This window comes from Podarcis bocagei (assembly GCF_964188305.1).
Source record: "Podarcis bocagei genome assembly, chromosome: 5".
In the NCBI taxonomy this organism is placed as follows: Eukaryota; Metazoa; Chordata; class Lepidosauria; order Squamata; family Lacertidae; genus Podarcis; species Podarcis bocagei.
Window position 1 is genome coordinate 14,580,261 of NC_138129.1, and position 23,856 is coordinate 14,604,116.

General features: G+C 46.5%; 1 protein-coding gene across 1 annotated transcript; it reads right to left on the minus strand.

Annotated features, from left to right (window-relative positions):
* Window positions 1–916: 916 nt before the first annotated feature.
* Window positions 917–19,899, minus strand: NELFCD (negative elongation factor complex member C/D). The gene is made up of 15 exons (XM_081196269.1): window positions 19,751–19,899; window positions 18,410–18,522; window positions 18,151–18,260; window positions 15,687–15,796; window positions 13,956–14,063; window positions 12,649–12,801; window positions 12,086–12,216; window positions 10,794–10,959; window positions 9,393–9,527; window positions 8,603–8,742; window positions 7,401–7,515; window positions 5,678–5,773; window positions 4,103–4,243; window positions 2,564–2,693; window positions 917–2,055 (listed from the first exon to the last, which is right to left on the minus strand). Exons 1-15 carry the CDS (start codon window positions 19,820–19,822, stop codon window positions 2,021–2,023), a joined length of 1,755 nt encoding a protein of 584 aa, XP_081052395.1. The 5' UTR covers window positions 19,823–19,899; the 3' UTR covers window positions 917–2,020.
* Between the last annotated feature and the right edge of the window lie 3,957 nt (window positions 19,900–23,856).

The following is a 23,856-nucleotide window of genomic DNA, read 5'->3' on the forward strand; positions in this document are numbered from 1 at the left end:
ACAAGCTGGTAAGCATTAAGGAGCAGAAGTTTCCTAGTGCTTCCTAGCAGTATCAGCTCATATTTTGAACACATGGCATTATTCTTGTTATTACTGCACACTGACCTATCTCCTCTTCCCTGGAGCTGGGTGCGGCTTTTAAGGCTGCTTAGTGCAGGGTCACAGCTGCTTGTCTTGCCTTCTGCAGTCTCCATTCTCTTTCTCATAAGCTGCAGATCAGATCAGAATCCACTAGTTGACTATGGAGGGTTGTGCTAAAACTAGCAGCAGCAGCAGTAGGCCAGCACTCCTTGTGAGATTACAGCTGAGCATTGCCTCCACCCCATCGTCCTGTTTCCCTAGGCTTCTGGCACCCACTGTTTCATATAAGGGTAAAACAGCGGCTGCAAGCTATTTCTGCACAAGCTCCCCAGGGTGTCAGGGGAAGGCAGGCCGTGTGATTTTGTTAACCTATGACCAAGCTCAGCAACGCCACCAGCCAATCACAGCCTGTTTTTGCTCCATATTGGGATCGGCACAAACAAGGGTTGCCAAGTACCTTGTAAGCTAGAATTCACAGCTAATGCAGGCTGAGTTTGGGGGCTCATAAGCTAAACAGCCTTGAGCTTTGGGTATTCAGATCCCTTCTGGATTGCAGCACACAACCTGTGAGGGAGATTTTGTCTAGATCAGTAGCTAAGTTTCCATGATTACACTTTGCACAGTATTTATATTTAAAATATTCCTTAACCACCCTTCATCGAAAGATTGCAGGGCAGTGCACAGAAGTGTGAATGAAATTGATTTATATGCAACATATCAGTACAATACCATTTAAAACCAACAAGCAAAACCCACAAAACTTTAGAAAGATAATGCATTTCGCCAAGGCATCTACCATGTCCGTGACCGTAACACCTTTAAAGAAACTCACACATTATTTAATAAAAAATGAATTTAATAAAAAATATAACTTAACCTACTTTGTGTCGTTTTCCCTCTTACAGGTACAAGAAAAAATAGTGCTGTTTTGATTTTGATGCACTCAGATAACTTTAACAAGACCTATTTTTACACAGTAATGAAACTTATCGGTTAAGGTTGAGATTTCCCCTCCAATAAGGCCAGTGATTCTTCACCAGGATCTGGCGATAGTATGTAAACACTGTGACGCACAAGTAAGCTCTGCCAAGATTGTGTATCATTTATAGATGAAGAAAGGGCTTTATAAGGGTCTTTTGGAATGCAGTAGGAACCAGCAATACTGCAGCTACCTGGCAACTAAGTGGCTGAACACTACCATGAGTTTCAGGACGAGATGCACACAAAGACATTTATAACTTGGGGAAGACAAGTAATTTTGTCAATCATCCGATGCAGATGTTTACAGCAGGGGTGGGGAACCTGTGGCCCTTCAGATCTGGACTCCCAACTCCCATCAGCCCCAGCCAGCAAGGCCAATGGTAACAGATGATGGGATTTTTAGTCCAGCATCCTCTGGCAGTCAGCAGGTTCCCCATCCCTCATTTATCTGATTGTCAAGGATCAAACTGTGTGTGAGAGGTATTCACACACTACCCTTCTAGGAACAACTATCGCTTGTGCATAAGGGTGTGGGAAGGAATCGTTCTCTGTTGGGAATTATTAACAGGATTTAGCCCTATATGCTGCAAGACATCAACCACACACTGGAAGAATGCATCCCCCCCCCCCCAAGGGAACTAAGGCTAGGAGCACTAGTGCTAACTTTCCCCTGACATACATTCAATTCTGCTACACAACACAGGTCCTATACTTGGAGTCGCAAGCAACTGTACTCTGTCCTTCCTGATGCTCCAAGGTTTGGGGGCTGGGAAACCAATTAATTTCAGCTAAACTCTGTCCTAGTTTCAACATTTTGGAAGCCCAGCAGTGTGAAACTCCTGGTCCACCTAAAACAGCAACCAACAAACTGCTCTTTCTCCCAGTTCTTTGATGCAATTTGCATTAGGTTCGCTCTGCAGTTCATCCACAGCAACTATAACTGGGTGTCTCTGCTGGTTCAGTTGACCATGATGAAGTTTGATTTACAGTGAGCTTTAAAGAAAACAGATGAAAAAAGACATGATGACCTGCATGGCTCATTTTTTTTTATCAATTCACAGAAAAGAGATACTGATTCATTCACTTATACGCCAATCTCTCCATGCAAAACAGCCCTTCAGTCCCCATGCACAAACACTCAGCATCTTCTATCCATTCAATACACTGATAAAGCAGGAGGTTCTCGTGTGTTACCAAAACTTAAGCCACAAAAGATTACTTGGGCTTTAGGATGCCATGAGGCACTTTGGCGATCAAGTTCCTCAATCCTGATTGCTAGCCCATCTATGGGTTTGCATTATAGCAGGCTACAGAAGCTTAAATTTCTGCTGGCCAGTGACATTTGTTCTACACTGGTGAGCAGGCCAAGGCCCTGGAAAGGTAGATCACTGCAACACTCATGAGGAGCTTTGTTCAGAAATCCTCAGCTAAATCAACTTGTTAGCTCTGGTGAGGGCTGAATAAACTGAATGGAAACTCAAAAGCATGGGAAACAATTTACCTATGAACTCCGTGACGGGGTCATGCTCGCCTTCGGTCTTAATTGTTCCTGCAATGCTGTCGTTCTCCAGGATCGGAAGAAAAAGCTGCACAAAGTCAGAGGTATACGGAGGAGCAATGACATCCAGCACCTGGGGAGATAATTGAGATAGCAGAAGGCTGTGGCTTACACTGTTTTAACGAGTAGAAATAGGCATAGTGGTTGATGCACTGTCTCCCAATCTCAGAGAGTAGTTTGTCATTTAACAGAAACTTTTAAACATGCTTCTGCAGATGATGACATCCACCTACGGACACAGAGTTGCACGCAGCGTAGTGCTGACTAATGTGTCTTCTTGTTGCAACAGGACTTCTCCCCCTCTCCACCAATCTGTTCTGGGGTTCCTCCAACCTCCCGTGGAAGATTTTGGGTAGGGTGCAGGGCGTCTGCCGGGGCGGGGGGTGGGAATGCACATAGTCCAATGATGTCTGCTTGCTAGTTGGATCCCATGTGTGCTAGTTGGATCCCATCCACACCATACAATATAGCAGTTGATGTTTCAGGAAAGGTAGAGATAAGCAAAACGAGGACAGCATTATTCCTTCAGTTTCTGGCAACCGTGCCTTCTACCCAACACAGCAAGAAGTAACTGTCCCATCAGCACAAGGATTTACCCTTGTGCAACAGGACCTCCAATCTCCCCCCACATCAAAAACAAAAAACAGCCCCCCCAGGGTTGGTGGAAAACCCAGAACAGATTTAGTGGGCAGGTGAAGGAGAAGAAGAATAAGAGTTTGGATTTGATATCCCGCCTTTCACTCCCTTTAAGGAGTCTCAAAGTGGCTAACAATCTCCTTTCCCTTCCTCCCCCACAACAAACACTCTGTGAGGTGAGTGGGGCTGAGAGACTTCAGAGAAGTGTGACTGGCCCAAGGTCACCCAGCAGCTGCATGTGGAGGAGCGGAGACGTTAACCCGGCTCCCCAGATTATGAGACTACCACTCTTAACCACACCACCACACTGGCTCTCAGAAGAATGTTCCATTGTACAAGTGTAAATCTTTGAACTGATAGGACAGTTGCTTCGTGTTATACTGGACGTAAGCCCATAAGTCTAGCAGCAATCAATAGATTCCAAATCATTTCTGTATGTTTAAGTTCTATTTGTCCCATCTACAATATCAGAACAAAACTGTCCTGAGAGCCATGTGATATTCGAAGCCTTGCTCCAAGTGCCTTGCCTTCAGAGGTTACTTGGGTGGTGACCACCAACAGCCTTTTCTGTGATGGCACTCTGGCTATATTCCCTTCTCAGAAATATAAGTTTGGCTACATTATTATTTAGGTGCTTTCCTGGCCTTTTAGTGGATGACTTGACTATAGGCATGGATCTTTTGTTTTTACTTGGTTGAAAGGCTTGTTAAGGACAAAGGTGGGACACCCATGTTGCAAATAAAATAGCCAAAAGGCCACAACATAGTCTTAAGGCTCCCATTTTAATGAGCAAGTGCAAACTAATCTGCATAAACACAGCTTTGCAGGTTCCACGTAGTCACTGACCTCCGTCACAAAGTATCTGATCAGGGAAATGTCTGTGTCCAGCTTCTCGAGACACTTCCGTATGTAGCCAACCACTGGAAGGACGTATCCTCGACTGAGCAAGTGAACCATCCTGTCCAGAAGGGTTTTTTTAAGTTCCAGCTGAAAGGACAAACAGGGCAGGACGTTTATCTTTGAAACTCAGCCTAAGTAAACTCTTAAGACAATGTAACTGAGGGATGTGTTCATTCTCTAGCAAAGATTCCAAGCTGCATTAACCATTTAAAGAAGACAAGACCTGCCTTGCTGAATGAGAAGAAGGGCTGCTTCTGATTCACAGAGAGTAGCCTCTGAATGAGGATGTAGGGAAGCTTCCTTTGGCAGCCATGAGTTCCAACAGCAGGCCTGTGCCTGGAATGGAACCCCCACATCCAACCCTCTCGATCTTGCTCTGGAGAAGGAAAGGGTTGCTGACCGCCCTAAGCAATGCCCCATTTTGTTCTACCAGGTTGTCATTTCTGAGAGTTCTGCCTTTGCTACTCCTCCTGCCATGAGCTGCTTTTTCAGATGTCTCTGGAGAGTTTGCAAGCAGCAACAAATCGCTTCCTATGTTCCAAACATCTGCTTCTCTGAGACAGCATCCCACTGAACACTGAGGTTACATTCAGCTCTCGTAACTAATGGCAGTTTGCTCAATCTATCTTCCCTGTATCTGTTCCCCTTCTGAAACCCAGGATCACCACTAAACTGCAAAGATGAATTCCACGAATAAGCGTTTTGTGAAATACTACTTTTTGCCCGCCCACTGACTTGTCAGTCAATGCCAGCTCAAGGCCTAAATCTATTATGCCAACAAAGTTATGTAAACTTTTATAGCCTTGGGTGAAGAAGTTACGCAACTCTTGATTTTTGGCACAACGGACAATTGGCAAGGATATCGGCCGAGATGGGAGGTAATACTGAAAAGCCCTTACTCATGCTGCATCTGCCTAGTTCTTGCCAGCTGAACCCACGTACAGGAGAATGTAGAAGAACAAACTCTCTCTTTTCTTGGCCCCACAAGAAGATTATATCCTCCATCAATGAGAATATGGAGATGTAACTTTCATTTCTTAATACAAGGATGGGGAAAGCAGTCTCCAGCTATTGCTGAACTCAAAACTTCCCTCAGCCCTAGGCAGTATTGTCTGAGCAGAGATGACTGCAATAGGATTTGGCAACAGATCACTTGGAAGGGGAATGCTGCAGGGTTCTCCCATACTCTGATTTGTTCAGTGTCTCTTAAATAAAAGCAGAATTCTGCCCAGCAACTACAAGGCACAGTTATTTCCCACAAAAACCCTTCACTCTCTTTTCTGCAGATGCCTGCTAAATTCTGCAGAAGAGAAGAATCCCCAAGATCAGGGGCCAACACAACAGTGTTGCCTATGATACAAAAGTGGCATAAAGATTTGCAGCCCCTGAACACCCGCCCACCAGCAACTTCACAAAGCAACAGCTCCCAGGATTGCTTGGGCAACCTGCTTCAGTTCTGTAGGCACAGAAGTGAGGAGAAAAAAGGCCTGAGCAAAATCTAAACCCCTGAATTTCCATCACCTGTTCCATAACATCGAGCTGAGAGTGCTCCGTCTCAAAGAGTTTGACCAGAAGCTGCAGGACCAGAGGATGAAGGAGTTGATGGCATGTACTGATCTGCAAACCAGAAGGCAAACATGTAAGGTCCTCTAGACTCCTATTAAGACACACATTCTGGATAGCTCAGTTGGTTAGAGTGTGGTGCTGATAACGCCAAAGTTGCAGGTTTGACCCCCGTATGGGACAGCTGCATATTCCTGCACTGCAGGGGGTTGGACTAGATGATCCTCCAGGGTCCCTTCCATCTCTACAATTCTATTATTATAAGAAAACATATTAACGTACATCACAGCCCCTCATTCCAGAGTTCCAAGCTTCACCAACCCAGATGGATCACCTGCAAAAAATTTCACCTTCTAGCAAATACCCAACTTGGAATTCTTAAACACAGAGTCTGGGTCTACATACACACAGCAGAAAGAGGTGGCCTAATAGGCTCTGCCACTTCAGCCTGAACACAGGGCACCTCACTTTCAAAGCTCCCCCCCCCCCACACACAAAGGACTAAACTAGGATGAGAGAGGAAGAGTCTAGGCCAGATTTTTTAAAAACACACTGGGTTTTTTTATTTTTGTTTAAACGGCAATGTTAAAAAATGTGATCCTACCTGTCGTAGTCTGATATGCTATCCATCCTAACACCTCAAATTGCTGCAGGTGCAGACAAGACAGTAGTCAGTTCAGAACCGTTACCAGCTAGTGGCTGACTGAAGGGGTAAATGCAAGCCACATTTCTAAGCTGTTTCTAAAATACAGTACATGCTTCCACGATTGCTCATGGACAAGGGGTAGAAAAAATCTGGGCGCAGGGGATGGAAAAGGATGTGAACTGTTTGCTGAAAAGGATGCCTCTTTTCTGCTGACAGGGCTTTGCAACTGATCTTTCTACTACAGTACTACAGTCGTACCTTGGAAGTTGAACAGCTTAGTTCCCAAACGTTTTGGCTCCTGAACATCGCAAACCCGGAAGTGACTGTTCCGGTTTCCGAACTATTTTTGGAAGCCAAATGTCTGACGGGGCTTCAGCAGCTTCTGATTGGCTGCAGGACCTTCCTGCAGCCAATCAGAAGCCGCACTTTGGTTTTCGAACGTTTTGGAAGTCAAACGGACTTCTGGAACGGATTCTGTTCGACTTCCAAGGTACAACTGTATTATTATTAGCCAATCACTTTGATGATTATGTCTACTGTTTTCTATCTGTTATTATTTTATCACCAGCCTGGTATTTTATGATATGGTGGTCTAGAAATACCACAATAAATAAATTAAAATAAATGCATGGGCCTTAACCTCCACACAGAGCTTTCAACCTTGCCACTTCTGACCATCTTAGCCAGGGCTATGCAGTTATCCCACAATTCTGGGCAAGTGAAGAATTTGATACTGGATCAAATGCTCAGCATCCCCCAAATACCAGCTTTCACTTAAGAACAAACTGAAGCTTCTATCCTCATGGTTGGAAAAATGGGGCACCTGAACACATACAAAGCCTGGTGAACTTGCAACAACCAGAGGGGATGTGAGTGCGATTTCCAGTGGTTAAGAGCTGGAGCTTCAACGCCCTGCAAAACTCTGCCCCTTCCCCCCAGGACCAGCAGAAGTAAATCACACAAAACACATTATTTGTCATGTCAAATTAAATGTAGTGTGCATGCGCACAGACACACATACAGCCCTGACCTTACCTCATCCAACAGCGCCAAGTGCACTGGAGTATGATCAGTCTGAAGCTGGAAATAGCGGGGCTCTGACACTGTCCAGTCAACCCATTTCAGAACCCCCATTGCTACTACTGGAAACCTAAAAGATATAGGGAAACCATGCTAAATATTATTTAATGATTTATGTATTTACAGTATGCACTCCTATTTTAAAAAATTCAAGGTGGTATGCAACATGAGAGAGTAAACTCAGTAAAACAAGAAAACATCAATTAATACTGATTGGTTTCAAAAAGAAAATTCATCTTGCAGAGGCCCATCTGTCCCGAACATGCTACAGCTGAATGCTTCAACCTGTTGTCCATTGGAAGCTTCCAGATCTGAATGTCCGCTAGGACAACACCATTTCTCTTTTGCTGTTGCAGTCTTTCCAGTCTGACATTGCCTCATGTGACCCTGAGCTGTCGGCCCAATCTGGAAAATGCCTAAACTGCAGAACAATACTGACCTCCACACAGGAAGGGGTGCTTGTTGTTTCTTCTGTGGATTAATGTTGGAAAAACAGATCCTAACCTTTTAAGGAAACTGATTTGCTTTAAACAAGGGTACTGAAAGTCTCTCCCCATGACACAGAAGCCTAGCTCAGCACTGAGCGGTATATCATGAACTAATGCAATAATAAAATGATAATGATATTATTAATACTAATAGGTGGTATTCAACTCTTGCATTCAAACAGGGGAAGAAGCTCCACTTGCACAACAGGACTTTGCCCCACACCTTCTCTAAATTTGTTCCAAAGGGCTGGGGGAACTCCTAGAACAAACTTTGGGTTTATGTTACACAGGGTGGAGGGGCAGAGCAGGGAAGAATGTTCTGTTGTACAAAGAGGAATTCACTCACAGAACTAGAGACTCACTGCTCTGTTGGATTCCACTTAATAATAAACAAAGAAACAACAGGCAAGGATCAAGGTCCAAACAGTTAGCTGCCCATGGAAATAACCTTCATCCTAAGGTTATCAACAGCTGCAGTGAACATATGTGTTTCATTTGTATTTCAATATTTATCATTGTAAGCTGTCCAGAAATGTTATTAGCCGGCATATAAACAATATATGGCATATAAATATCTGTACCAAGGAAAAGCACAAAACTGAAGTGTTTCCACGTTAATGCCAGCTTTACTCTCAAGCAAATTAGTCAAAATCTTCTTCCAAGATTTACCTGATGCACTGGTAGAGGGTACTCAGTTCTGCTACGAGTTCGGAGGCGCCTTTATTTTCATTGCAACAAAGATTGTGAACAGTTTCAATCGCTTTTGTGGTGGACTTGAGCTCATCTTTATTTATGCTCACTCTCTTGTTCTAAAAGTGTGATAAAAATGTGGTATGGGAGACAAGAAGAGTCACGAGTGGCCCACGGTACAGATTGCTTTTTCATCAGCCTTCCTGAAGAGTCAATGTTTTTGAGCTCTCTGCATGCCTTTCACTTTCCACAAACAAGATAATATCATTAAGTAACGTGCAGAAGAATTTCCAATCTGATGCCATGAAGCTATGCAAGGACAATTTATTGATCAAAGTGGAAGATGACCCATTTATATCCTAAGGGAAGGAGCCATGAAGGCATGCAATAGCTGCTGGGTCAACAGGTTCATTTGATAGCATAAAACTGAGATGGCTCAAGCTATCAGCTGGCTACTGTCTTTTATCCTCAGTCCCCCTACCCCAAACCTGTAATATAAGGATGCCAATAGAAACTCACCTGGCAGGCTTGTTGTATACTGAGGTACTGTACAAAAAGCACTTTGAGCATTTTTTAAGATGCTCTGTAAAAGAAACTCAAGTTGTTGTTGTTTTTAAGCTGGTTATAAGTTATCACTTCTGGCAAGACAGGAGTCAAGCTTACAGCTTTATTCTAAATTACAATGAAACATAACACAAGCACATCCTTTTCCTGCTTTAATGCACCAGTTTACTCCTAAAGCAATAGAACAGCACTCAACTGAGCTTACCTTTTTCCATGTTTCCACAACGCTAGCTGCATATGCCAAAATATGAATATATTTGTGTTTATGGTCCTGATTGATCTTGGCACCTGGCTTAAACAGCGATAGCATGAAGAGATCCAGGAAAGCAGGAACTCTGATCTGAGAAACAGTAATACAGGACATCTATATGAGCCAGAGTGGTGTAATGGTTAAGAGTTTCGGACTAGGACCTGGGACACCAGGATTCAAATCCCTACTCAGCCACGAATCTCACAGGGTGACCTTGGCCCAGCCACTGTCCCTCAGCTTAACCTACCTCACAGGGTTGTTGTGGGGATTAAATGAGGAAAGGGGATAAGCATGTGGGCCACCTGTGAGCTCCCTGGAGAAAAATAGCATATAAATGCAATATGGTTGTGATAAAGTGATAAACAATAAAAAACATGACAAGAGGCGGCTCATGCAAAACCATGGTTTTAAGAGTCACCAAATGCAGAATCTGTATCATGATCATGTTTCTAGTAAAGTGGATTTTGTAGACAAGGTTTAGTAAGAGTCCTAATGCCGTAATCAAAATGCCATTTCCATTCAAAATACCAAGAGAGTTGATTTTACCCAAATCACATAGTACCCCCAAACCACTCAAAAGCCTGGTCAATGGGATGGCCTAGAGCAGGGGGCGCAAACTTGTGGCCCTCCAAGACGTTGTTGGACTTGCACTCCCATCAGCTGCAGCCCAGACGGCCAACGAACTGGGATCATGGGAGTTGTACTTCAGCACCAACTAGAGGGCCACAAATTTCCCTATCTTTGGCCTAGATAATAAATAGACTGCAAACCCACTTGTTTTTATTTTTGTCCTCGTTATCCAAGGCACGCTGTGTTACAGTACCAAGGATGAGGAAGGTAAACATAACATCTTTTTGGAGTCGGGGAAAGCTCATAGAGCAGTTTACAACTGAAAGTCATGAATCCCTTGTCTCAGTCACAACTCTGAAGCTAATCTTATGCAAGCCACTGCCTCTCAGCCTCGCGACTAGTATAGAGCCTACCTTAATATGGCTGTAGAAGGGGATGCAATGAGACAGTGTATGTGAAGCATTGTGGACTTTGAATAACTTTCTAAATATACTAGCAATTATTATTAGGCATTGTGTTATTAGAGGTACTAAGGGATATTTCTCTTTTCCTTACATTCATAGTGTCTGTGCAATTGTTAGCAACTCAGCTGAAAAACAGCAAAGGTTAGAGAGAAAGGAGGTAAGCCAAGATGCAAAGGTGCCTTATGAGATACTTAAAAGCACGTTAATTCACAAGAAGAGGCAGTGAAGGAGTGGGAGCAATGAGGTGTTTTACACGATTTGCACAGTCCTTGAAAGCATAGCAGGAAAAAAGGCTTCTTCAAAAGAAGCTACTGATACTTACCAGCTCTACCGGAGGAGGATCCATGCTCGAAAACATTTTGTGCAAGACTGTGATGTCTGCTGGGTTCAACGCTCCTTTCGATAACATGGCACCAAGCGCTTGGCAGGCTCGAGGGTACGAGGCAGCCGTTCCCAGAGCTAAAGTGATCTGACTAGCATCGTGGCCTCTTGACAAGGTCAAAACAAGAACAAGAGAGAATTTTAGGTGATCTGTAGACTAAGAGGTCCTAGACTGCCAACAGGAGCAGACAATACTAAATGAATTCCAAGGGCGCTGAGCAGGTTAAAAATGACCCAAAAGAACCCCATGATCAAGATACGCAGAGCAGCATCCTTCAGATTGGGTTTGGGCTTATCATCAAATACACCAGAGTTACTTATCATCTAGCCCATTGCTGCATGGCATTATTAAGTTTACTTATACAGTGGTACCTCGGTTTAAGAACAGCCCTGTTTAAGAACTATTCGGTATAAGAACTCCGCAAAACCAGAAGTAGTGTTCCAGTTAGTAAACTTTACCTCGGTCTACGAACGGAAGCTGAATGGTGGAAGGGCACCAGCGGCAGGAAGCCTCATTAGGGAAAGCGTGCCTCGATTTAAAGAAAGTTTTGGTTTAAGAACAGACTTCCGGAATGGACTAAGATTGTAAACCGAGGTACCACTGTACTTTAACGATTGTTTCCATTATTAATACATAGTTCACACACTTGTATCCCTATCCTGCCTTTTCCTAAGCCCCAGATCTGCTTAAGCCCAGCAACTAACTGAAAACACAAGCTAAACAATCTTACAAAATGTTTGAAAGACGTTCGGGCAGCAATGACCCCTCTAGTAGGGAGTTGCACAGCTGTGCGTCAGTTATTAAGAATGCCTTCCTTTATGCCCTCATAATTCAAACACGAATGGAAAGGTCCTCCTTTGCCTATCTTAAGACACTGCTGCAGGACACTGTGGAGTCTTTCAGTTCAGAAATACTTGCTGATTTGTGCATGAAATACAGCTGTAAGTTCTCCTATTCCCAGGAGTCAGAAGGCTTTGTGTACTCCCAATGATGCACCTAAGGCAGAAGGGTTGCTCTGGGAAAAACCACGAAAACCTGTATGCCAGGTATTCTGCCAGCTCTATGTTCTCACGCCATACTTTAGTTTCAACTAACTTCCTAAAATGAACTGCACAAGTGGGTTGGATCAGGTTTCCTTTTTCGCCAAGCTTACATCTAAACTGGGAGAGCACAGGGCAAGCAGAGCCACAGATAAATTCAGAAAAAGAGCTTTAAATGCAGCAAGATCTTACTTCTCGTGAGCAAACCTCTGAACCTCTTGAGCAATCCTGCGTACAGCAGAGCCACCTTGCTCTTCTTGAGATAATATGGACATTATCGCTTGGGCAAAGAGATACGTGTGTTCACCATGGCACACCATTTTCTGCAAATACACCGAGACACAGATGAGCAGCTGCTCTAGGAACGACCGGCCCTTGCAAAAGGTAGTAATAAGAGTATCTTCTGATTTATGGAAGCAGAGGCAACAAAAAAAGTGGTCTGGCATGCTTAACTGAGATGGGAATAGGAGAGAATCTTCTCTGTATTATTCCAATTTTAGTGCAGCCGGAGCAAGCACAATAGCAGAGAAGCTAGGAGGACATCAAATTATTCTGGAATACAGAAGTCATTTTCTGTAGTCAGCAGAGAATTGGAGTCTGTCTGTGCAACTTTGGCATATTGGGAAAGGGCCCAAAAGGTGTCACATGTCTCAGTAGAATTTGTGGAGGGGTCCTCACATCCTCCCCAAATCAGGGACCTTCGGGACATCAGATGCATCATAAAAAACAAGAATTAGAGTAGGAAAGAGACTTACAGCAAACTCAGGTAAATTCTTCTCCAGGTTTTCTTCCCCACCATCTAGGATAGTAGCCAGAGAAGTACGCAGTACTCGAGAAAACACTTCCAACTGCTGGCATGCTGTTGAAACGCTGGTTATCTCCCCTTGGTACCCAGCGTCAGAGATAAGCTGTAACAAAACCATCAACAGCTGAGTCAACTGCAGCACTTGCAGGCCAAAGTGAAGTTCACGCTCAGAAGAACCTCTCATGCATGCATTTCGGCAGATACCATTACATTTTCACTGAGCTGAAGCTGAAACAAAACTGTGATCTACTTGAGATTCCTGTATTGCAGAGGGTTGGACTAGATGACTCTCAGGATCTCTTCCAACTATACAATTCTATGATTTTGGGGCCTGTGGACATATTTGCAAACTGGAGAGACTTTCATGCCCACCACATCGTCATCTCCTGCACCCAAGCATGGACTGCAACCTAAGTCACACCCCATATAAATTTTAAGCACTATTCTACATGTGTAACAGTCATAGAGAATCCTGGGAACTATAGTTGTTAACTGTGCTGATCTCACAGAGGTACAATTCCCAGCATCCTTAACGAACTACAGCTCCCAGGATTCTCGCATGATTTTCAAAGTGGTAAATAGTGCATTAAATGTATGGTGATGATGGGACCTTAGTTTGCTGACTGCAACAGAATGCTTCTTTCAAGCCAGATGGGTGGGGTATAAATAAATTATTATTATTATTAATTATCATTATTATTAATGCTTGCAGCATGGCTTCAGGAAAGCTCACCGTGACAACCTTGGATCCATCTTTGTTGACCACAAAATGTGCCAATAAAAATGAAAAAGAGTGCTAATGTGCTAGCACCTCCGATTTACAGAGGAAACAAGCCCTAACTGGTATCTTAATATTCAGCACACACCACATGCCATTTTCATCTAAAGCAGAGGAGGCTGGTCCATTAGCGCAAGTGGGCCACTAACCTCATTTGCCCTCACTTGCCTGCCTCCTTCCTAGTGGATGGCACTGCCTGTCAGCCTTTTTCTCCTCCTTAGCAATGCCCTTGTAGAACTCAAAAGAGAGGAAGATGGAGGCAAAAGTAGAATTAGTTGGCTCCACCTACTGTTGGCCTCCCTACTTTCCACCCTACTGTTCCTAATGAGCACTACCTTGCACTGATATGAAGGAGCACTTTATGTCTGCTGTGCATTTTTGCTGACAGTTTAGCCAGCAAATGGCTCTGCTTCACTCTCTTCCTGCCCCTCTTGCTCATAACATGGTTTTCCAATTGACTGAATCAGATTATTAATTACCTTGACAGTAAAGTTCAGCATGAGACAGTCTGGATGAGCTTCGGCCAGTTTGTAGAACAGATCCCGCCATGTAGTGTGCGCTATCATTTGCTCAAGCCATGCTGGCGTCTGCCGGGGGGGGGGGGGAACAGAGCAACAGAATGACACAGTCCTAGAGGCTGAGAAAAATCAACCTGAGGCTGCAAAACAGCTTTAGAATTTCCTAAAGAAAAAGCAGTGCTGTCCAGGGGGAAAGGTTGCATTTGCAGCTTGGAGCTCGAATGCCTAGTCAACCACAACTTTGCTATCAGTTTACCTACAAAGCAGCCAGAAAATGTGTGTGGCGTGTGAAAGACAACTTGCATGTTGTTTTTTTTAACTGAGATTAACTGGCATTGCGCAGAACAGCTCCCAAGGTCTGTGAACCCATGGCAGAAAACAAGACTTGTGTGTGTAGTCAAATGTAAGCTAGTACAAAAATCCCAGGTTGGAAAAAGTAATGGATGAAGCAGCTCTAGGTAGAGTTAAGTATGTAATTATTCTGTTCTGCAGCACAGTGAGACAAGGCAAGGCTCAGTGGAAGGCAAGAAAACAAAAAGGAGAATAGGCTCTGGTGCTCATTTTTGAACTTGCCTGCAGAGGTTCAACATAAATGTGGGTGTGGGGGTGTGTGCTATTGTTTTGTTTTGTTTTGACAGGGGTATCTCGGGTTATAAACTTAATTTGTTCCGGAGGTCCGCTCTTAACCCGAAACCATTCTTAACCTGAGGCGTGTTTTCACTAATGGGGCCTCCCGGTGCCACCACCGGTGCACTATTTCCGTTCTCATCCTGGGGCAAAGTTTGCAACCTGGAGCAACTACTTCCGGGTTAGCGGAGTTTGTAACCCGAAGCGTTTGTAACCTGAAGCGTTTGTAACCCAAGGTACCACTGTATTATGTATTTTGTGTTTTTATCTTGTATTTTTTATGCTGTGAGATCTATGAATGAAGAGAGGTATACAACTTTAATAAGTAATAATAATAATATTGATGATAATAATAAATTTTGTTTTACCATTTTTTCAAGGTGGTTCTTTAAGTTGTTCAGATTTTAAGAATGCGGTGTCTCTTAAATTTAAAGGACTTACATGCTTCTAAGCTCCCAAAAGAATGTTTTACTCCGAAACATGCATATGCCTCTGGGAAGCATGAGCACGAAAACACTATCTCACTCGTGATCTATATCTACTGATTTACAGAGCATATACTGTACTTTTCCGTGTATAAGACGCCCCCATGTATAAGATGCCCTCTATTTTTTGCGACTAAAATATAAGAAAATGGGGGGAGATGGCACGAAGTTGTTGAGCTTCTTTGGGGAAGGATTCCCATTCCCCAGAATTGTCGAGCCTTTTTTAGGGAGGAATGCCGAAAATCACTTACCCACACGTGTTGCAAAAGCCACCTCTCGTCTGTCCCATCGCCGGCAAAAGCTGCCAATCACCCACCCAACTGCCACAGCATTGGCCAATCAACACCACCCATTGACGCAGCAGCAAATAACACGCACCATAGCCACTGACAGCAACCAATCAAACGTCCACCCAATGCACTACCCATGTGTAAGACGACCCCCACTTTTTAGCATTATTTTTACAGGGAAAAAACTAGTCTTATACATGGAAAAGTACGGTACTCGTTGGAGCTGACTATAGCCAGAAATGCCTTTGAGAAGGATATCATCCTTGGCAGCATTAAGTAATGTGAATTACCTCTCCTTCCTCTGTGAAAATTGAATCTGCTTTCCGAGGATCAAAGTGCTTAATCAGCAAGCTTTTCAGGTGGTTTTCCACTGTCTCCTGGACTTGAATGGGCTCAACACCTGCAGTGAGCGAGATCCCTGTGTATGAATCTATGTTTGTCAAACAGAAATTCCTTCATGCTTCCTGTGACTAAACCTCGTGACAAGGGAGCGCATACAGTACACCCTCTCTCTACCAAACTTAACCAGGTGGCAATTACCGTATTTTGCGCCCCATAAGACGCTCCGGCCCATAAGACGCACCTAGTTTTTTGGGGGGGAAATAAAGAAAAAAAAATTTATTTCCCCCCCCCAGGTGCGGGGCTGGAAGAACCAGGTCGGGGAACAGAGGGAAGGCACGCTCTGCCTCCCCGCTGTCCCCCGAGCTTGTGGGGCTGGCGATGGGGAGAAGTGCACCAGTCCCGGGAGGGCAGGCAGCTCTGCCCCGCCATCCCGAGCGGGGCAGGACTTAGCGCACCGCTCGGGATGGCGGCGTAGACCCGCCTGCAGTCCCGGGAGGGCAGGCAGCTCTGTGCCGCCATCCCGAGCGGGGCAGGACTTAGCGCACCGCTCGGGATGGCGGCGTAGACCCGCCTGCAGTCCCGCGAAGGCAGGCAGCTCTGTGCCGCCATCCCGAGCGGGGCAGGACTTAGCGCACCGCTCGGGATGGCGGCGTAGACCCGCCTGCAGTCCCGGGAGGGCAGGCAGCTCTGTGCCGCCATCCCGAGCGGGGCAGGACTTAGCGCACCGCTCGGGATGGCGGCGTAGACCCGCCTGCAGTCCCACGACGGCAGGCAGCTCTGTGCCGCCATCCCGAGCGGGGCAGGACTTAGCGCACCGCTCGGGATGGCGGCGTAGACCCGCCTGCAGTCCCGCGAAGGCAGGCAGCTCTGTGCCGCCATCCCGAGCGGGGCAGGACTTAGCGCACCGCTCGGGATGGCGGCGTAGACCCGCCTGCAGTCCTGGGAGAGCAGGCAGCTCTGTGCCGCCATCCCGAGCGGGGCAGGACTTAGCGCACCGCTCGGGATGGCGGCGTAGACCCGCCTGCAGTCCCGCGACGGCAGGCAGCTCTGTGCCGCCATCCCGAGCGGGGCGGGACTTAGCGCACCGCTCGGGATGGCGGCGTAGACCCGCCTGCAGTCCCCCGACGGCAGGCAGCTCTGTGCCGCCATCCCGAGCGGGGCAGGACTTAGCGCATCGCTCGGGATGGCGGCGTAGACCCGCCTGCAGTCCCGCGAGGGCAGGCAGCTCTGTGCCGCCATCCCGAGCGGGGCAGGACTTAGCGCATCGCTCGGGATGGCGGCGTAGACCCGCCTGCAGTCCCGCGAGGGCAGGCAGCTCTGTGCCGCCATCCCGAGCGGGGCAGGACTTAGCGCATCGCTCGGGATGGCGGCGTAGACCCGCCTGCAGTCCCGCGAGGGCAGGCAGCTCTGTGCCGCCATCCCGAGCGGGGCAGGACTTAGCGCATCGCTCGGGATGGCGGCGTAGACCCACCTGCAGTCCCGCGAGGGCAGGCAGCTCTGTGCCGCCATCCCGAGCGGGGCAGGACTTAGCGCACCGCTCGGGATGGCGGTGTAGACCCGCCTGCAGTCCCGCGACGGCAGGCAGCTCTGTGCCGCCATCCCGAGCGGGGCGGGACTTAGCGCACCGCTCGGGATGGCGGTGTAGACCCGCCTGCAGTCCCGCGACGGCAGGCAGCTCTGTGCCGCCATCCCGAGCGGGGCAGGACTTAGCGCACCGCTCGGGATGGCGGCGTAGACCCGCCTGCAGTCCCGCGACGGCAGGCAGCTCTGCCCCGCCATCCCGAGCGGGGCAGGACTTAGCGCACCGCTCGGGATGGCGGCGTAGACCCGGGATTGCAGGCAGCTCTGCACAACCCTCGGAGCCGGTCTCCCGAGGGTTGCGCAGAGCTTCCTGAAGCCTGGAGAGTGAGAGGGGTCGGTGCGCACCGACCCCCCTCGCTCTCCAGGCTTCAGCGAAAGCCTGCATTCGCCCCATAAGACGCAGGCACATTTCCCCTTCATTTTTGGAGAGGAAAAAGTGCGTCTTATGGGGCGAAAAATACGGTACAGTCAGAAGATGTTAATTTTACAGTACTTTGATTCTGCCGGCAAGCTTTCATATGACATATCTATTTGCATCCCAAGTGTTAGCTACTCAGTTAACTCATCCATTAAAGTGCAGCCGATTCTGAATCATAGGTCTATTCCCTTCTCAATGATAACTCAAAGCAGTAGTCAAAATATTTTAAAGTGACTAATAGGTAGGAAAGATTGGAACCTAAAGGGCCTTTAGTCATGCTTCAAAAAATGAGACAAATTTGCTATAGCAGGCATGTCTTTTTTGCATGCACCACCAGCAATTTTATAAGGTGCTGTGCAAAAAAAGTAGCAGTCACATGCACACACAAGCCCCAACAATTTTTGGGAACATACCTGTTTGAATGAGCCACTCAGCCAAAAGGTTTACTGTCTGAGCTACAGCAGTATAGTTATCTGATAAGAGCTGGATCACATTCTCTGGAGAGCCACCTGCTTGGAAATACCTGTTAAAAGATGCAGGCACCACTTTGAGCCAAACTCTAAAAAAATCAAGGAGTATCAAATTTCGAAGCAAATTGCCCCTTAACTGAGCCAGGTACCATTCCTACCATTCCCTCTTCCACCCACACCACCCCAATCACCCTACCGTTACCTTTTCAAAGTATTAAATATGGAGGGCTCCATGATGTAATCTCGGGTGGAAAATTTCTGCAAACATTCCTGCTGGACACCAGCGTCATCTTCTTCACCATATTCATCATCTTGCTGTTTGAAAGTGCAGAACTGCAAACTGTTATTTCCCCCACCACACTGGATTTCTGTTATAATACACTTGTTGGCAAAGTTAGCCCCCCCCCCCCATTTTGAGGAATGTGGTTAGAAAAAAAAAACAAAAAAACACAGCAACACATATTAAACTGCTTCATCCTGTGGCTACAACGTTAACGGCCATACAGGCACAGGAACACAGGATGCTATCTTTTATTGGGGAAGACTATTGGTCTGTCTAGGTCAGTTTTACCAATGCCTAGCCAGCGTAGGGTGCAACCCAGACAACAAAGCTAATGGTCTGGGATGATGGGAGTTGGAGGCAAATAAACATCCAGGCAGCATCATGTTTAGGCTACTCCTAGCAGTTCTAGCAACTAGCAGTTCTCCAGAGCCTCTAGCAGGAGACTAGACCATGGGAGCAACAATAGAACGTCCAGGTGCCCCCTTTTAATGACAAGAATACAAAGCTGAAAATGAATGAACTGCAGCTAAAATATTATGTTCATTTCCCACATGGTCTCCTAGTCCTTCCCCTAATGTTCTTAAGAGAGTCTCTTCTCCGGTCTTTGGAAGTGGGGAGGCAGAAAAAGGGCCTCTTTTCCTTCCAACTCTGCAGTTTAGATCTGAAATGTAAGGCGCAGTACTGCGCCCAGAGCTCAAAACTTCTCGCCCTAATGAAATTCCCTATCGCAAAACGCGCCTAGAACGACGGGAGTTCCGAATGGTGTTCATGCAATAACACAACAACAACAACAACAATAATAATAATAATAAAATGAGGAGCAACACTTCCCGCGTTGCCCTCTTGGTGCTGCTTTTGAACACTTTTATTGTGTAAATAATGTTGCCTTGTCTTTTCTTTTTCTCTTTTGATTTTTTTAAATTTCGTGTCTTTGTTATTTCTTTATATTTTCCCTCTTTTTTACTTCTTTATAAATTTTCTATTTTCCACATAATTTTCTTTTCCTTCGTATGTAAAGAGATAGCATACAATGTTTGTATAGATATGTAAATTTTTAATCAATAAAGAATATTTTTTTAAAAATAATAATAATTTACTACCTACAGTTTTCCTGAAAATAAATCAATCCCCCGGGAAGGAGGGGGAAATAAGGTTTCCGGCTTGTGCACAGCCTCAGGGGGAAAAAGGGGGGGTGGGGAATAATAAATAACAACAATAAGACCCTCCCCGAAAGATCTCCCTCAACGGCCCCGCTCTCACCGCCCCTCCGTCGCCGCCGTCGTCCCCCCACTCGGCGGCCGCGCTGCCTCCCAGGTAGTCGGGCTCCTCCATGGGCTCCGCTCGACCGCAGGCCACGTCCGCCTCCCCTCCTCCCTCCAAGGGCCCTCAGGCGCCGAGGCCGCAGAGGCACGAAAAGGGAAGAGAGGCCACGCGCACGGGCGAATTCCGGGCTTCTTCTGACGGTTTTATTGATTCGCCTCGCCCCTCCCCCCGGGGGCGGCTTACAGGTTTATAGGCTTCTTTTCCATTGTCGGTTACTATTCTTAGACTCATTTATATCCCGGGACAAAGAAAAAAGTGGCTTACGGTTTGGTTTGCTCGCTTGCTGCTTATTCGCTCCTTCGTTTCAGAATATTTTGCACACCGTTTGATGGTGTGTTCCCCCCCCCCGAAAAACCAGCCTCTAAGTGGGTTTAAAGGTAAAGGGACCCCTGACCAATAGGTCCAGTCATGGCCGACTCTGGGGTTGCTGCGCTCATCTCGCTTTACTGGCCGAGGGAGCCGGTGTACAGCTTCCGGGTCATGTGGCCAGCATGACTAAGCCGCTTCTGGCGAACCAGAGCAGCGCACGGAAATGCCATTTACCTTCCCACTGGAGCGGTACCTATTTATCTACTTGCACTTTGACGTGCTTTCGAACTGCTAGGTTGGCAGAAGCAGGGACCGAAGAACGGGAGCTCACCCTCTCACGGGGATTCGAACCGCCAATCTTCTGATCAGCAAGTCCTAGGGCCTAGGCTCTGTGCTTTAACCCACACCCGCGTCTAGCAGTCATGAAATTAAAAGACGCCTGCTTCTTGGGAGAAAAGCAATGACAAACCTAGACAGCATGTTAAAAAGCAGAGACATCACCTTGCCAACAAAGGTCCGTATAGTTAAAGGTTTGGTTTTCCCAGTAGTGATGTATGGAAGTGAGAGCTGGACCATAAAGAAGGCTGATCGCCGAAGAACTGATGCCTTTGAATTATGGTGCTGGAGGAGACTCTTGAGAGTCCCATGGACTGCAAGAAGATCAAACCGATCCATTCTTAAGGAAATCAGCCCTGAGTGCTCACTGGAAGGACAGATCCTGAAGCTGAGGCTCCAATACTTTGGCCACCTCATGAGAAGAGAAGACTCCCTGGAAAAGACCCTGATGTTGGGAAAGATGGAGGGCACAAGGAGAAGGGGACGACAGAGGACAAGATGGTTGGATAGTGTTCTTGAAGCTACCAGCATGAGTTTGACCAAACTGCGGGAGGCAGTGGAAGACAGGAGTGCCTGGCATGCTCTGGTCCATGGGGTCACAAAGAGTCGGACACGACTAAACAACAAGTGGATTTAACCAAGAAGAAAATGCGGGGGGGGGGGGACTACAGCCTTACTTAAAAACATATAAAAGTGAAAATGCTAACACCGGCGTGGATCATTTAAAAACAAGCACAAAAGAAAACTAAAACTTTATCTGTCCATATCTACAAAAATAAAATAAATCCCCTAGGAGTTGGCTCCTATGCGCAGCCACGTTAAAAGTTGTTTGCATCTCGCCCTCGCCTTCTGTAAACTGGGAGGCACTTGAAAATGGCTTCTTGATCTGAACCAGGAATAGCCCCATCCCAGACTAAGGTAGCTCCCTCTTCAATGTGTGCCTCTGTGCCACGGCAAGGTGGTTTGTGGGTAATGGTAGGCGGAGAGGGGAAGCCTGTAAGGACCACGTGGGGCTCCAGCCCATTTACGGGCTTCCAGCGAGACTTCCGGGAGTAGAGCGATGCTCTTCCCTCTCCGGAGTCGCCTATGATACCATAGAGATAAGACGCGGGTATTGCAATAGGGGACGTCAGGGATGGATGCAGCCTGGCTTTGCCTCCTGTGCAGGCGGCGTGAAATGCAATGCAACGCTTCCAATTTAAAACTGGAATTTGCAATTCAATGCTCCCATTTAAAAAAGTCTGCTCCCATCCTATCTGTAAGGCTCTGACTTTGATGCTTCAGTGCAGCAGGGAGGGAAATAGCGGGCGCTTCCAAGCCTACAAAGCAGGACACGAGCTCAGCAGCACACAACGGAAGGGCAATATTGTCTGCACTGACTTGCAGCAGCTCTCCAGGATTTTAGGTTGGAGTCTTCCTTACCTGGAGATGGATGCCAGGGGCTGGACCAAGGAACCTCTCACGGCAACGGATGCACTCATCCATGGAGCCACAACTCCCGCTTGGGGGGGGGGGGAGTACCATAGCTCAGTGACCATAGCTCAGTGGCAGAGCATCAGCTTTGGATGCAGGAGGTCTCTGATTCAATCCCTAGCATCTCCAGGTGAGGCTGGGAGAGAACCAGGCCTGAGACCCTGGAGAGCCACTGCCAATCAGTGCAGACAATGCTGAACTAGGTGGTTTGTCTTGGTGTTTGGCAGCTTCCTACATTCCCCTCTTGTGCTGCACAGAAACTGGTATTTAGAGGCACACCACCTCTGATTCCAGAGGGAGTACACAGCCTTCAGGCCAAACCCTACACCAAAGGATAAGGTAAAGGTAAAGGGACCCCTGACCATTAGGTCCAGTCGTAGCCAACTCTGGGGTTTCAGTGCTCATCTCGCTTTATTGGCCGAGGGAGCCGGCGTACAGTCATGTGGCCAACATGACTAAGCCGCTTCTGGTGAACCAGAGCAGCGCACAGAAACGCTGTTTACCTTCCCGCAGATAAAGGTAAAGGTACCCCTGCCTGTACGGGCCAGTCGTGACCGACTCTAGGGTTGCGTGCTCATCTCGCTCAAGAGGCTGGGAGCCGGCGCCGTCCGAAGACACTTCCGGGTCATGTGGCCAGCGTGACGAAGCTGCAGCTGGCGAGCCAGCACCAGCGCCGCACACGGAAACGCCGTTTACCTTCCCGCTCTAAAGCGGTACCTATTTATCTACTTGCACTTAGGGGTGCTTTCGAACTGCTAGGTGGGCAGGAGCTGGGACTGAGCAATGGGAGCTCACCCCATCACGGAGATTCGAACCGCCGACCTTCTGAGCAGCAAGTCCTATGCTCTGTGGTTTAACCCACAGCACCACCCGCATCCCTATACGCCAAAGGATAAATGGACATAAATCTGATATCAGGAATCACAAGACAGAGAAACCAATAGGAGAACACTTCAATCTCTCAGGACATTCTATACAAGATCTCAAAGTCGCTGTCTTATTACAAAATAATTTCAGAATAGACTGGAAAGAGAAGTTGCTGAATTGCAAATTATTACCAAACTTAAAACCATGGAGAGACCTGGTCTGAACAGAGATATTGGAATCTTACCTCGTTATAAATGATATAGCTATTTTTAGCCATCTCACCCCTTCCTTTTTCCTGTAAGACCAATTGCAGTCGTTAACAGTCATCAATAGGTTTACTACTACAGCCAATCACCCATTCCCACCACCCTTCTGAGTAATACTCCTCTCCACCTTCTCACTATATATAAGGGTCTGGTGACTTCTGTTTCAGTGTATCTGAAGAAGTGTGCATGCACACGAAAGCACATACCAAAAACACACTTAGTTGGTCTCTAAGGTGCTACTGGAAGGAATTTTTTTCTTTGTTTCGTTCATGGCTAAGAGTCAGAGAAAGCTTTCCTCATTCTAGGACTTGGTCTACCTCTTTGAAATTTAATTTACAAAAAATAAAAACATTTCAGATCAAAACTGAAATAGCAGAGTACGTAGTAACACAGTGAAAGCACATCCATAACATTTACCTTATACACGTCTATGATTCTGTAATCATGCTTATGTTAAATTAACAAAATATATTAAATGGTTACCTTCTGAGAATATACATCACTTAGTTATCATCTAGTTCAACCCTCTGCAATGCAGGAATCTCAGCTAAATCATCCATGACAATATGGCCAATTTCCCAAACCAATTATGGTTCCTTTCCTTAAAAACCACCATCTCCATGACCCTAACCCCAAGGTCTCCTCCTTCCCCCTCTGAGCACAAACTTATTTTGGGACATATGAGTGCACAATTCAAACAACAAACTTTTGGTACTTCAGTTGTACAAGTAAAGCATGAATTGGTGCAACATATTTCCTGTATGATAAATAAAGAGATAACACTGGCACAGG

Coding starts and splice junctions, on each gene's coding strand:
- NELFCD (XM_081196269.1), bottom strand. CDS start 19,822: ATGGAGGAGCCCGACTACCTGGGAGGCAGCGCGGCCGCCGAGTGGGGG. Junction 18,523..19,750: donor ACGGCGGCGACGGAGGGGCG/GTGAGAGCGGGG, acceptor ACTTTCAAACAG/CAAGATGATGAATATGGTGA. Junction 2,056..2,563: donor CCCCGTCACGGAGTTCATAG/GTAAATTGTTTC, acceptor TTTTCTTTAAAG/CTCACTGTAAATCAAACTTC.